Raw genomic sequence first — 12,202 nt, forward strand, 5'->3', positions numbered from 1 at the left:
ACACTAATTGAGAAATACTGTTTATCACCAGTGAGTTGGGTTGCTTTTTCCCCTGTATTGGGTAAACCTGGACTTAAGGATTTCTGTTTCTTCTTGGGAGGCAAATTATTCAGCATTGGTTGAAGGCTAAATTTCTTTCAAGAAAGAAGCAGGGATTTCCCCTCGTTTCAGAACTGCACTTTACTGTCTCTACAAAGCTCAGTGAGTTTTCTTCCCTCTTTTCTAAAACTATTTCATGGTTATCTTCAGCTTGAAGACAAGTGAAGGAAAAAGTGGTTAACTGTGCTCTTAAATGAGGACATCCTAAGGTTATTTGAATTAGTTCAAATCTCTGGATTCTTAGTTTATTTCTGGGTATTTTTTGATCACAGCTAGTTAATGATAGAACTAGTGCTAGTTAGAGAAATAAGAAATAATAAACAGCTGTTCCACTCTCCTGTTACAGTAATATAGATATTCATATTTTTTCATTGGGAAAGGCCAGAAGTGAGGTAGTGAGGTAGTTTTTTTTTCTTTCAAATAAAAAGACCCTCCTTTTTTTTAATCCCACCCCCAAAAAGCCTCAAGTTTTCCTGTCCTGCCTACTAATGTCTGGCAATGAGGAAAAAAGTCAAAAGAAACCTGGAAATGCTGTTTTGTTTGCATGTTCTTCATACTCAGATCTCTAAGATGGGAAAAAAAATCACCACAATCAAATTCATTATCTACTTGCCATTTACTAGTGTCAATATTAGCCTTTTCTGTTTTTTTTCCTCATTAGACTGGAGTCATTCATTATTTCTACATCGAAGACTGGCAATATGTGAATGAATATCGTCATCCTGTCAGCGTGAGAAAAATTTTTCCAGATCCTAATGGAACCAGATTGGCTTTCATAGATGAAAAAAGTGATGGCTTTGTCTATTGTCCAGTAAGTTAATGTGGGATAGCTGTGCCCTAATATTTACAAGTTAGGTCTCCAACTATCTTGTAAAATGTGTTTTATAGAGAATGATAAAACTTCTGTTACTCAACACATATGCTAGAAGAAATTGCCAAAAAGGCTTGAATGGTAATGTAAAGAATAGTAATGTAAAGAAGTAAAATGTGTCATAGTAGATCAGGGTAATTTAATTATGGTAAATGCCTTTCAGAAATTGTATATTAGTGTATTCCAGTGCTGGTATTTTAGCTAATGTTAAAGTGCTACCTTTCAGTTCACTGCCTGTACCATTGCTCTTCTTCTAAGGAAAGTAAATATGCTTGTGACATGTATTTTCTCCATTTACTTCCTTTCTGAATTAAACAATTATGCTATTCAGAGTCACTGCTCGTAAGAAAACTTCTTGTAATAAGAATTTCATATTTCTGCTATTCTTCTGTTCCTCTATTCTTAATCATTATCTGAATGAAAATTTAGCTCATTTCATTAGTCTTGCTTCCTTGTGACTTTACTTCTGCATTCTTCCCAGGTAAATGATAGAATATACGAGATTCCAAATTTCTCACCAACCATTAAAGGAATCCTGTGGGAAAACTGGCCAATGGATAAAGGTGTTTTTGTTGCTTACGATGATGATAAAGTGTACACTTATGTCTTTCATAAAGATGCCATTCAAGGTACTGCAAATGCTTTGAAAATATCATCAATTACTTCAGTTATTAAAGTAAAACACGTTCTGTTTTTGATTTGTGCTAAATATTTCCACAACTGCATATGAAAATGAACAGTACAGAGGTTTTGAAGTGTTAGCTGTCTAATAAAAAAAGTAACTGCTGTGTAGGTTTCTCTGCAAATTTCCAGCAAGAGACATTTTGATTTTAACCCTTCACGCTTCTTGCTCCTGCACTCTTTTGTCTGATAATTGCAATCTATGCTTCAATTGTGTTTTGTATGTTGCAAGAGAAGCTCTTAGGATCAGATGATAAAACTTCTATTCACTTATAGTATTAACCAAAAATGTATCCATAGCTATTTCTACATGAGTGGCAAGTGCCTAGAGATTTATCTACCAACATTTGGAAAATTATTTTTATCGTTTATAATTTTTAACTTTTTCTATTTCACTGGCAAATGTACTCTTTTACAGTACTATCAGAATTAGAGACCTTGAGTTAATAGCCAGCAACCTTGACCAGTTACCACATTTTTTCCCAAGTAGGGTTTTCTTAAATGATGTCTTCTTTCTTCCCAATCTTTGAATCTAGGATCGAAGATTATATTGGCAGGTGGTACAGAAGTCCCCTTTTCCCAAAAACCTTTGCTGTTGTATAATGGAGAATTAACTTGTCAGACTCAGAGTGGGAAAACAAACAATATCTATCTCAGTACTCACAGTTTCCTTGGAGATTTGAAAGACTTTGGACCTAATGAGCTGGCACAAATGCTTACTCAAACGTTAATGTTGAAAAGGTACATCTGTGTTTTAATTCTATCGTGTGAATATTTTTTTCTGTGCTTATAGCTCTATACAGCATAGCTGGTTATCTGAGAATGTCATGCTGAATACAGATAAATTAGATTGATCCATCAGGTCATATGATGGTGTCTGTGCAAACCAGAGTAAAAGAAATAGTGCTGCTTTCTGTTTTTCCACTGTCAAGTAGAAGTAATTTGTTCAAGACTGATTTGGGGTCCTATGACAGTGGCTCTTCCAAAACTGGCTGAAGGTTATTCTTGCCTCACTCTTCTTCCACTTCCAGGAAGTACTGGTTTTAAATTACTTTTCCCTTCATAGATTTTCTGAAGCATGGGGGATATGTGTACTTCTGAATGACCAGTCTAGTTGGAATGAGCTGGGCAAAGCTTGCTTACATCACATGGAGGTGGATTTTGCAATACGTGTTTATCGGACGTGTGGGAATGCTGGGATGGTGATGTCACTGGAAGAAATAAAGGTAAAGCATAGTCCTTTTTTAAATGGGGAGTGCTGTGCTTTAATTCTTCTTAAGAATTTCTAATTTCTTTTTTTTATTTTTTATTTTTATTTTTTTAGATTATGGGTGAATCTTTTTCAAGAGTTTGTTATAGAGCAGAAAGCATTCAAACCACAGAACTCTTGCTTGGTTTCCTCTTCACATGGTTGCAGTACTTTACTGGAATGCAGAATTCTTTCCCATATTTTCTTGAAAGGAGTAGAATATACGTATTCATGTGTCAGACAAGCTCTCTATCCTTTGCTATTTGTAAGAGAGTGTTTAAAGCAACTTATACGTGTTTTTTAAGCTGATTGTATTTAGGCATCTGAAAGTGTACATAAAATAGTACCTTAAGAATATACTTCTGCAAGGTGTTGATTTTAGACAGCGTTTGTGGCTCTGAGGTACAGTAAGAAAGTGATGGTTTGTAGAATCTGTTACGCCTGTTATGTGGGGACGTGTTGCTTTACTGTGTACCAGACTATGTTACCTGTAACTTCTGCTTTTTAATATTGTTGCACCCATTGTGTCCTTTTGCAGGGAATAGAAGATCACAACCTTTTAGCAGGACACCTTGCCATGTTTACGAGTAATTTTAACCTGGCTCAGGATTTATACTTGGCATCCTCTCGTCCTATTTCTGCACTTGAGGTATTCAAAATGAATAAATATTTTGTATGCAGTTTTCTTCACCTTAATGTTGGAATATTTTACCTTCTGGTAATTCTGCCCTCTGTGCTTTTGTTCTTGCTATTGTGTGACTTGCAGACACTCTCTTTTAAGATAAATGTAGCTCTCTCAAATAGTCTACATCCTCCTAGAATACTAGCTGTATAATTGCATTTAGACTAATGTAAAGTTCATATTACAATTCAGAATTTGATGTCTCCATCAGAAAATGGTGCTCTTCTTTGTTAATAGATGCGAAAAGACTTGCAGCACTGGGACAGTGCACTTCAGCTGGCTAAGTGTTTGGCTCCAGACCAAATCCCATTCATATCAAGGGAATATGCACTGCAACTTGAATTCACGTAAGTTCTCCTGTAAAACTTTAGTGTAAGAACATGAAAACCAAAGCTCGTGCTAACTAGAACATGCCATTGAGATACTGTAGCTGAGAAAGCTCAGCTGTAATGCTCAGTTACCAGTTTTTGCAGCTGGAAGACCAGAAGAAAAGTTTTGTAGAAATGCTTCATGCTCGAGGCATAGGTTAGCAAGTAGTAGTGAATTTTGATTGATTACAGTATATTCTTTTTAAATGGTGGGTCCATTATGTAATTTCATCTCCTAAATAAGTACTTTGTTGCATGTGAGCATTTGGAAAATAGAGAAAATTCATAGTGTTTAAGACTATTTGCATTGGACAAAAGCCTTGCTTAAAACTTTTGCTTATTTTTCCTTCAATACTCAAGGCTTCATATTCTTACATTTTAGATAGGAGTGTGTCAGATTTCAGGCCTGACAGTCCTCAAAAGAGAATTATTAACCGTTTGCTGTGATGTTAAGTCTGTATTGTGGCTCTGCAGATGAAACTCAGTCAGTTTAACATCTAACCTGAGGGGAAGAGCTCTGTATATAATTCCCATTTCTGTAATACCCCCAGAACTGTTGGAGGACAGTCACAGACAGGAGGGAACTGAGGCCATATATATATATGATGAGACCATCTATAACTTCTGTTCTGAATGTACTTAAAAAAATAAAAAAATAAACCACCAACTTTCACTGTTAAGCTGGGGGAAAAAAAAAGTAGATTGGTTTATTTTCCAGCAGTATATGTGGAAATAGAGGTGAAATTATTGAGTTGCATTGCATACATGGGTATTCTGTGCCTCTCTGTCATGGAATTCGATTGAGCTCAGTGTAAAGGAATTGAGAGACAGACTTGCCTTTTGATTAATAGCTTAACAAAGGGAAACGCCGTAACATACTGTGTAATTCCTTCTTTTGCATACCTCACATCCTAATTTGCAGTTTTTAATCTCTTAAGCAAAACAGCTGCATGCATAATTTGTCTGAGAGATCTGCTAGGTAGGAAGGTAACGATCTCTTCCAATTGAAACTTGTTCCACATAACTCCAATTTTCTTGCAGGGGCGATTATATGAATGCTCTGGCACATTATGAGAAGGGCATCACTGGGGACAGTAAGGTATTTCATTTCCAGTACTGATAGCATGTGTAGTTACCAAATGCTACACTTCCAAGTGTTTTGTTTCAGATGATTTGAATTCAGCTTTATTATTTCAGTGCTAAATCTGCACAACTATTGCTTTGGTGATAGCAGTCCTTTATGTACTTTTTTGTGTATTTTTAATGCACAGAATGGTGCTTTCTCTACTCGTAAAACATTATTGCCATTGTGTTCAAATAGAATAACAAGACTTAGTTTGAGCAGTTTCATAGTAGACGTGCAAACACTGTGGGTAATGTTGCTAGGATTTCTTAAAGCAAAAATCTTCGTTATTCCTGTGGTTATTCTTTGCTGAAATTTTATCTATGTAAAGCCATGCTAGGATTGCATTACAAAGTAGAAATCTTATTCAGTGGATATTCCCTTATTCTGGCATTATTTTCCCTAATATTTGCAAAATGCCTATTATGAAACAGCTGAAATAATAATATGGGAATTTAATAGAGAAAATAGCAGTGCTTTCTGAATTCAAGCCATTTGCCCTTATGAAGGTTCAGTGGCCTTACCATGTTTGGGGAAAAAAAAAAAAAATTTAAAATGAAGAGAGATTACAAGCTTTTTTTTTTTTCTACTGTTGGCTTTGAAGGAAAGAATGAAGTAGTACAGAGCCATTTGTAATAATATATTCCCTGTATGCTTGGCTGGGACAGATTTTGCAAGTGAAATACAGAAACAAAAGACCAAAGGTTAAGGAAAAAAAAAATTAAGCAGAGTTGTTCTTAACTAGTAAAAAATAGCTAAAGCTGAGCAAGAATTTGTAGGCAAAAATGGAATTCACCAAGTCCATGTAATGTTTTGTTATTTGGAATCAGTGTTTTGTTACTGTGGCTTTTGCCAGCTGCCATTTCTGATACGTAATGTCTCTGCTTTCCATTTGGTTGCTAGTATCAGGAACACGATGAAGCTTGTCTTGCTGGAGTGGCTCAGATGTGCATTAGAATGGGGGATATCCGCCAGGGCGTAAACCAGGCCATTAAGCATCCCAGTAGGTTACTAAAAAGGGACTGTGGAGCTATTCTGGAGAGCATGAAGGTAAATTAACAAAGCCTAAGGTTGAATATGTGAATGCATTAGGATACTTATTCATGATCATAGTTTACAAATGATATTACAATGATTTTCAATATTACAGCAATTTTCAGAAGCTGCACAGCTGTATGAGAAGGGACAATATTATGACAAGGCAGCATCAGTGTACATCCGGTGTAAAAACTGGTAAGTACAGATTGCAGGGAGGTGTTTGTTGTAACAGAGGACTTGACGTGGTGCCCTTTGGAAAAGAACAAGGCTGCAAATGTCTCTGGTTTTGTGGTTCTTCTCCCCAGGCTTGAACAAGAACAGCGTTCACCTCTTAGAAACTTATGTTGGTTTAAATACAGCCTTACTGGAAATGGGAGTCTTCCTTTCCCCCCCCCCCCTCTTTTATTGTGCCACTGTTAGCTGCAGTTTCCAGTCCTTTTTGCATGTGTGAGTGTGCATGGTGTGCAGCCTGCATTTGGTGATTTAATTCATGCAGTTTCTTTTAAGTTCATTGAATTTTGTTGGTCATCAGGTGCCTAAGACTTTGAATATTCAGACATTTGGAAATTGTCCTAACTTGCTTGTTCAAAAGGAGTCTGTATCTGTTAGCTGTCAAAACAACTAACGTAATTTCTATACATCATTTGAAAGTGGAACGTGGAAGTTTACAGTGGAGAAGTACTATTTTATAGAGAGATTCTGAGTCTTGATTATTATCTAATTTCACTTTATGCTATTTTAATAAGAGAAACTGAATAAAGCAGAGATCAGAAAGATCCCCTCTCTTTCACGCAAGTGCTCTAAAAATTAGGCTGGAATATTATGCTCATTTACAATGCAGAAATTTATCCTGCTGTGGAAGTGTATCAGCAGCATCATGGTGAACCAAGAGAACACTTGTTAGTAAGAGTAGCTTATGTATAGTGACAGACTTGACATGGAAGCTGGGAGGGGCTTGTTTTGTTTCTTCAGGCAGAAGTAAGTTCAGGTCTCCTGAAGCCTTAGGGAGCGCTCTGCGTTCCAGGCACAGAAGGGACATTTAGGGCCTGCCTCTCTGCAGCCTCACACGTGCTCTGCTGTGTTGTGGATGTTGTCATTCAGAGGATCTGCCTGTAATTGCCTATTTCCAACTGTTAAGTACAGCTCTTTAAACATTTTGAAGTGCCTTCAAAGCTTACACGTTATGTTCAAATACTTTCTTTTTTTTAACCACCTTTTCAGTATTGATATAAATATGCCTGAGAAAAAGGAAACCAGAAATGTTTCTTCACTTTGTCTTGTCTTTCCAGGACAAAAGTTGGTGAACTTCTTCCTCATGTTTCATCTCCAAAGATTCACCTGCAATATGCAAAGGCCAAAGAAGCAGATGGCAGGTGTGTTTATCTGCATTTATAGAATATATAATTGTTATTTATGGCATGTGTTATTTCTATAAAATATACTAAAAGACAGACTTTAAATTTTGCATACAACATGCTTGTAAAAAAGGATTCAGAAATACCCAAGCATGAATATTTTAAACATAGTCTAAGGACCTACCACTACCATCACAGACATAGTTTTAATTTATTTTTTCCATCTAAACATTACTGTCTTTATAACAAAAATGATTGAAGGTCTTACGGTGCTGCAGCAATACAGCAGTCCAATTAATGGAATACTGAAGTTCAGTTTGTTTCTAACAATTCCTTTCATAAAGCTGTGATTTTTAAGGTCCTTCAAAATTGAAATAATCATGGAAGAATTTTTTTCAATCTGAAAGCAAATTACTGTTACTTCTTAATAGCTGCTCTTGCAAGGCACTGAATAAAGTGAAATTATTGGCTAAAATGATAAATACCAAAACAGGCCTTTGTCATATCAGCCAATAATCATAAAATTTTAATCACAAAGTTTAGTTTTCTACTTGTCAGTGCCTGTAGGGAAATGGAGTTCAGAACTATGATGGCTTGTAAGATGAGACAACCAAGGCTAAATGCTTGGATGGATGAGACCAGACAATATTATTAGTGTTAACTGCATAGTGCAAGGATGAGAAATTTCTTTAACTCACTTATGGAACAGAAAATAGACTCGTTTTTGAAACTGTGCTACTAGTTTTCTGTTTGGATTTCTTGTTCTCTCACTCCCGAGTGACTTAATGTGGAGCTGATAAAACAGATGAACTACTTCTAAGATATACAAAAAGGGATGCTTGACAGAGTAAGTTAAAAATACTTCTGTGGTTTTCTACTGTCTCAGCAAGAAATGTACTCCCAAGAGAAAATAATGTGGAGAGAAAAGTTAGGAAATACAAAACAAGCCTATTTATGCAAACTGAAAAGAAGGTGTCACAGAATAACCGCTCAGAAGTAAAATACTGTACGTTTCTTTCAAACCATACTGAAAAGAGGTCTTTAAAAATCAGAAGAACTTGTGGAGCTGTAATTTTTCAGGTACAAGGAAGCTGTGGTAGCGTATGAGAATGCAAAACAGTGGGACAGCGTAATCCGACTGTGTTTGGATCACCTTAATAATCCTGAAAGGGCCGTTAATATTGTGAGAGAAACCCAGTCTCTTGATGGGGCAAAGATGGTGGCCAGGTAATAATTATACGTTAAGAAGTTAATCTCTTTGAGAGCTGTTAACTGTTTTTTCTTCTGCATTGTTGCCAGAGGGTAGAACTGTGCTCAGTACAGTAAGTGGAATTTTTTTAGAAAGAAATCCTATGAGCTTCTAGAAAATATGATATTTCCTTGAACACAATCTTAATACATCCCATAACTTACCTCAATCTAACATTGCCTTTTCACTCTACTTAAGGAGAGTATCACTCTTAAATCGTGATTGTGTTGTCCAAGTTAGTGATTTTCTAGATGCAGCTATAGAGAGCACCATAAAATTAATTGTTATACACAATTTTCATGTTAACTTTTTTCAGGAAGAATATTCTTGTACTTTTCTTGTAGTTTTTATTGCACTTACAGCTTATGAGACAGGCAGTTAGAGTTTTAAAAGCTTGGAAGAGGTCATACCTGTTGGAAGTTGGTGAGGCATGCTGGTGTATCAGACTCAGTTGCTAGTGCTTGGTTAATGACTACATATTTCAGTTTAGTGACTTGAGTTCTTTAAAGTTTGGACAGCTAAACAGGTACTGCTTTATTTCTTTCTAACTCTTCAATTGAAAATTACATTACCCTGAAGTAGTGACTTTAGAAAATAATAAAAGTTTGCCATGCTGTGTTATTTGCAGTAAGTTAATTTTAGTAACCTATTTAAAAGATAAAATATGTAGATACAAAATTAGAAATACATCATTCTTGCATGCTAAGAAATACTGTATGTTTCTTAAAGTTTGGAGCATTCATTGTGTTACCTAACTAAGGTATTAATTTGTTCATTCCAACTAGATTTTTCCTGCAGCTCGGTGACTATGGTTCTGCCATCCAGTTCCTGGTCATGTCTAAATGCAATAATGAAGCTTTCACGTTAGCTCAACAGCACAACAAGATGGAGATTTATGCTGACATCATCAGTGAGTAATCCAGTTTAATGCTTTGCACACAGTGTGTTTTACTGTACTTTTACTTGGTTTAGACCAAATTAAAGTGATAAGAGAAGGGATGTGTGATTTTGTTTCCCAGCCCTTTCCATTTCTTGTTTTCAATCACTATTGGCAGATTGGCATCCTGTTTTTAAATCAGGTCTATAAGCTTTGTTTCACTTCCAGCTTAGGTGTTTTCAAAACCTTGGCTTTGTTAGAGCTCTTTCTGTGTATCCACAGAGGTAAAACATTTGCCTAGTCTGTTCTTGTGTGTCAGGTGAGGAATCTCTTTTTTGACTTGATTGATTTAGTATTACCTTTCTGAAACTGCAAATCTTCCTAGGAGAGCTGAATTTTATCTCTTTCCTTTTGTAATGGTTCCAGCTCTTGTCTGTCTTACGTGTTTGTGTCACTTGTCCATTCTTTTTTTTTTTTTCCCCCCCAGAGGCCATTTATGGCCTCCTGCTGTCACAGTAGGAGACTAAAGAGGCCTTGCAGAGAAGCTGACTTGCACCTCAAGCCATCAAATCACTCAGTGGCCAACCTGTTGGTTTACAATATACGTTATGCTTTTCTCTTATGTCTAGCAGCCTTCTTTGTGGAAAGTTTGACATAAGGATCTAACAAACTATCTCATCTTTTCAATAAAACATTGAAAGTTTCCCTTTAAAAAATGCATTTCTGCTAGGGTGGGGTAGTTACAAAAACTTCACAGCAGTTAGCTTGGTGATATACTATTACAGCTGCTTGTCAAGGTGGGCAGTATTGTTCTATTATTATTCCTTGTGCTTTCTTCCTTTTCTCCTTTCACAGCAGCATGGCTCAAATTGTAATCTAAGTGGGTGGAAACAGGTTTTAAACCTAACTTTGGAGAAGAGGCTCTCTTTGTGTGTACAGTAGCACGGCATCTTGGTTAGAGGACTCTGCTGTATTGCCTGCTAAATGGTCAGATAGCTCCTGATAATCTTTTACTATGCGATGCAGGTATACCCTCATATTCTTAAGCTGTGAAAATGATCCTAATGGTAATCTTAATATCATCTTTTCTATTTTATTGTTGCCAAGACATAATGAAAAGAATAAATAGCATGTCATAGGCCATTCTGTTACGTCTGTAGAAATCCCACTACTGTGTGAAACCTGTGGAAACAATCATGTCAATGCATTATTAGGCCCTGATGTCTGACATTTAGTCTTTTAAGTAGGAAAAAAGCACGCAAGCCGTAATTTGGTTCTACTTGGCTTTGGTTTTCTCTGTATAACGGGTATTTCTTTGTTAGGGCCCTTTTCTTACTTAATAGGAATGCTCTGTTGTCATGGCCTTCTCTCTCTTGCAGCTTCCGATAGTACCAGCAATGAAGATTACCAGAGCATCGCTCTGTATTTTGAAGGAGAAAAGAAACATTTTCAGGCGGGAAAGTTTTTCTTGTTGTGTGGCCAGTATGGACGGGTCAGTACTTAAATGACAAAGCAGTGATGGTTGGCTGTTCATAGAAACTGTTGAAAATACTGTACTTCCAAATCAGGTTCACCTGTTCACTTTTATCTGTCTTAACTGAGGCATGTACTGATACAAAAAGGTGTTAAAAAGCTGAGTATTGATTCCATGAGTTATACACTGTCACACAGATAAACTTTTCATAGCAGTAGGGACGGATTAATGTCAGTCACATTACCCTCAGTGAATTTCTAAGAGGTGTAAACATACAGGTAAAATTTGCAGTATATTTGCTTGACCAATGAAGATTTGGTTGCCATAAAAATAGTTTGTTAAATAGTGCTGCACACCTGAACATGAACAGATCTTTAAAAAGAAGGGAAGTGTGTCAGTTGGCAGGCAAGCCTGTCAGCTGATGCTTGCTAAGTGTTTGACTCCTGCTTACTGAGCACATGCTAAAAAAAGTTCCTGATTTTTGCAGATTACAGCCATCATAGGTGACTGTGCTTTCAGCTGGAGCTAAGGAGGCTTCTAATGCCACATCAATTACAGTTAGATGAAGATATATGCCAGGATTTAGCAAAGACTTACATCTTATTTTCAGGATGAAAAGCAGCCATTACCTGATGGCATATATGGCTATTCTGATGGCTATAGAATACAGTCCATCCGTTGTGCCTTTTTTTTTTTTTTTTTTGGTCAAAAGACAGAGAGAAACAACTTGGTAAAAATGAGAAAAATGTTAATTTCATGTATTTCAACTTAAACTCTTTTCCTACTTCTTTTCAGGCATTAAGGCACTTTATGAAAAGTCCAAGCACAGAAGATAACTTGGCTATTGAAATGGCGATTGAAACAGTAAGCAACTTTGATAAAACAAAATATTACTTTTCGAGAAGTTTACTTTCAGTAGTGTGGCATTTTCCCATCATCAGTTGATAAACAAATGTAGCTGCAGTTTTTTATGAAAAGTCTGCTTGTGTTGTATTTTTTCTTTTTTCCTCACAGTAATTTCTTCTGTCTTTATTTAATAGGTGGGACAGGCAAAGGATGAGGCCCTAAAAAATGAACTGATAGATTATCTGACAGGAGAGAATGATGGCATGCCTAAGGTATTGTATTTTTGTCAC

At 36.3% G+C, this 12,202-nt stretch overlaps 2 protein-coding genes across 6 annotated transcripts in view; one reads left to right on the forward strand and one right to left on the reverse strand.

The window, feature by feature from the left end:
- The window catches only part of RPL9 (ribosomal protein L9), a 228,772-nt gene that overhangs the window by 141,707 nt on the left and 74,863 nt on the right, over positions 1-12,202 (reverse strand). The window lies entirely within an intron of this gene.
- Positions 1-12,202, forward strand: part of WDR19 (WD repeat domain 19) — a 37,844-nt gene that overhangs the window by 13,511 nt on the left and 12,131 nt on the right. For all 5 annotated transcript variants that reach the window (XM_052681720.1, XM_052681722.1, XM_052681721.1 and 2 more), the window contains 15 exons: positions 761-910; positions 1,452-1,599; positions 2,188-2,392; positions 2,718-2,877; positions 3,439-3,549; positions 3,820-3,929; positions 4,992-5,049; positions 5,977-6,123; positions 6,224-6,306; positions 7,401-7,484; positions 8,547-8,693; positions 9,501-9,625; positions 10,972-11,084; positions 11,862-11,930; positions 12,107-12,184. In XM_052681720.1, the coding sequence (XP_052537680.1) occupies positions 761-910; positions 1,452-1,599; positions 2,188-2,392; positions 2,718-2,877; positions 3,439-3,549; positions 3,820-3,929; positions 4,992-5,049; positions 5,977-6,123; positions 6,224-6,306; positions 7,401-7,484; positions 8,547-8,693; positions 9,501-9,625; positions 10,972-11,084; positions 11,862-11,930; positions 12,107-12,184 (1,788 nt within the window). The remainder of the gene's footprint in view (positions 1-760; positions 911-1,451; positions 1,600-2,187; positions 2,393-2,717; positions 2,878-3,438; positions 3,550-3,819; positions 3,930-4,991; positions 5,050-5,976; positions 6,124-6,223; positions 6,307-7,400; positions 7,485-8,546; positions 8,694-9,500; positions 9,626-10,971; positions 11,085-11,861; positions 11,931-12,106; positions 12,185-12,202) is intronic.

The sequence above is a fragment of the Tympanuchus pallidicinctus genome, unplaced genomic scaffold, assembly GCF_026119805.1.
Source record: "Tympanuchus pallidicinctus isolate F22 unplaced genomic scaffold, pur_lepc_1.0 scaffold2, whole genome shotgun sequence".
In the NCBI taxonomy this organism is placed as follows: Eukaryota; Metazoa; Chordata; class Aves; order Galliformes; family Phasianidae; genus Tympanuchus; species Tympanuchus pallidicinctus.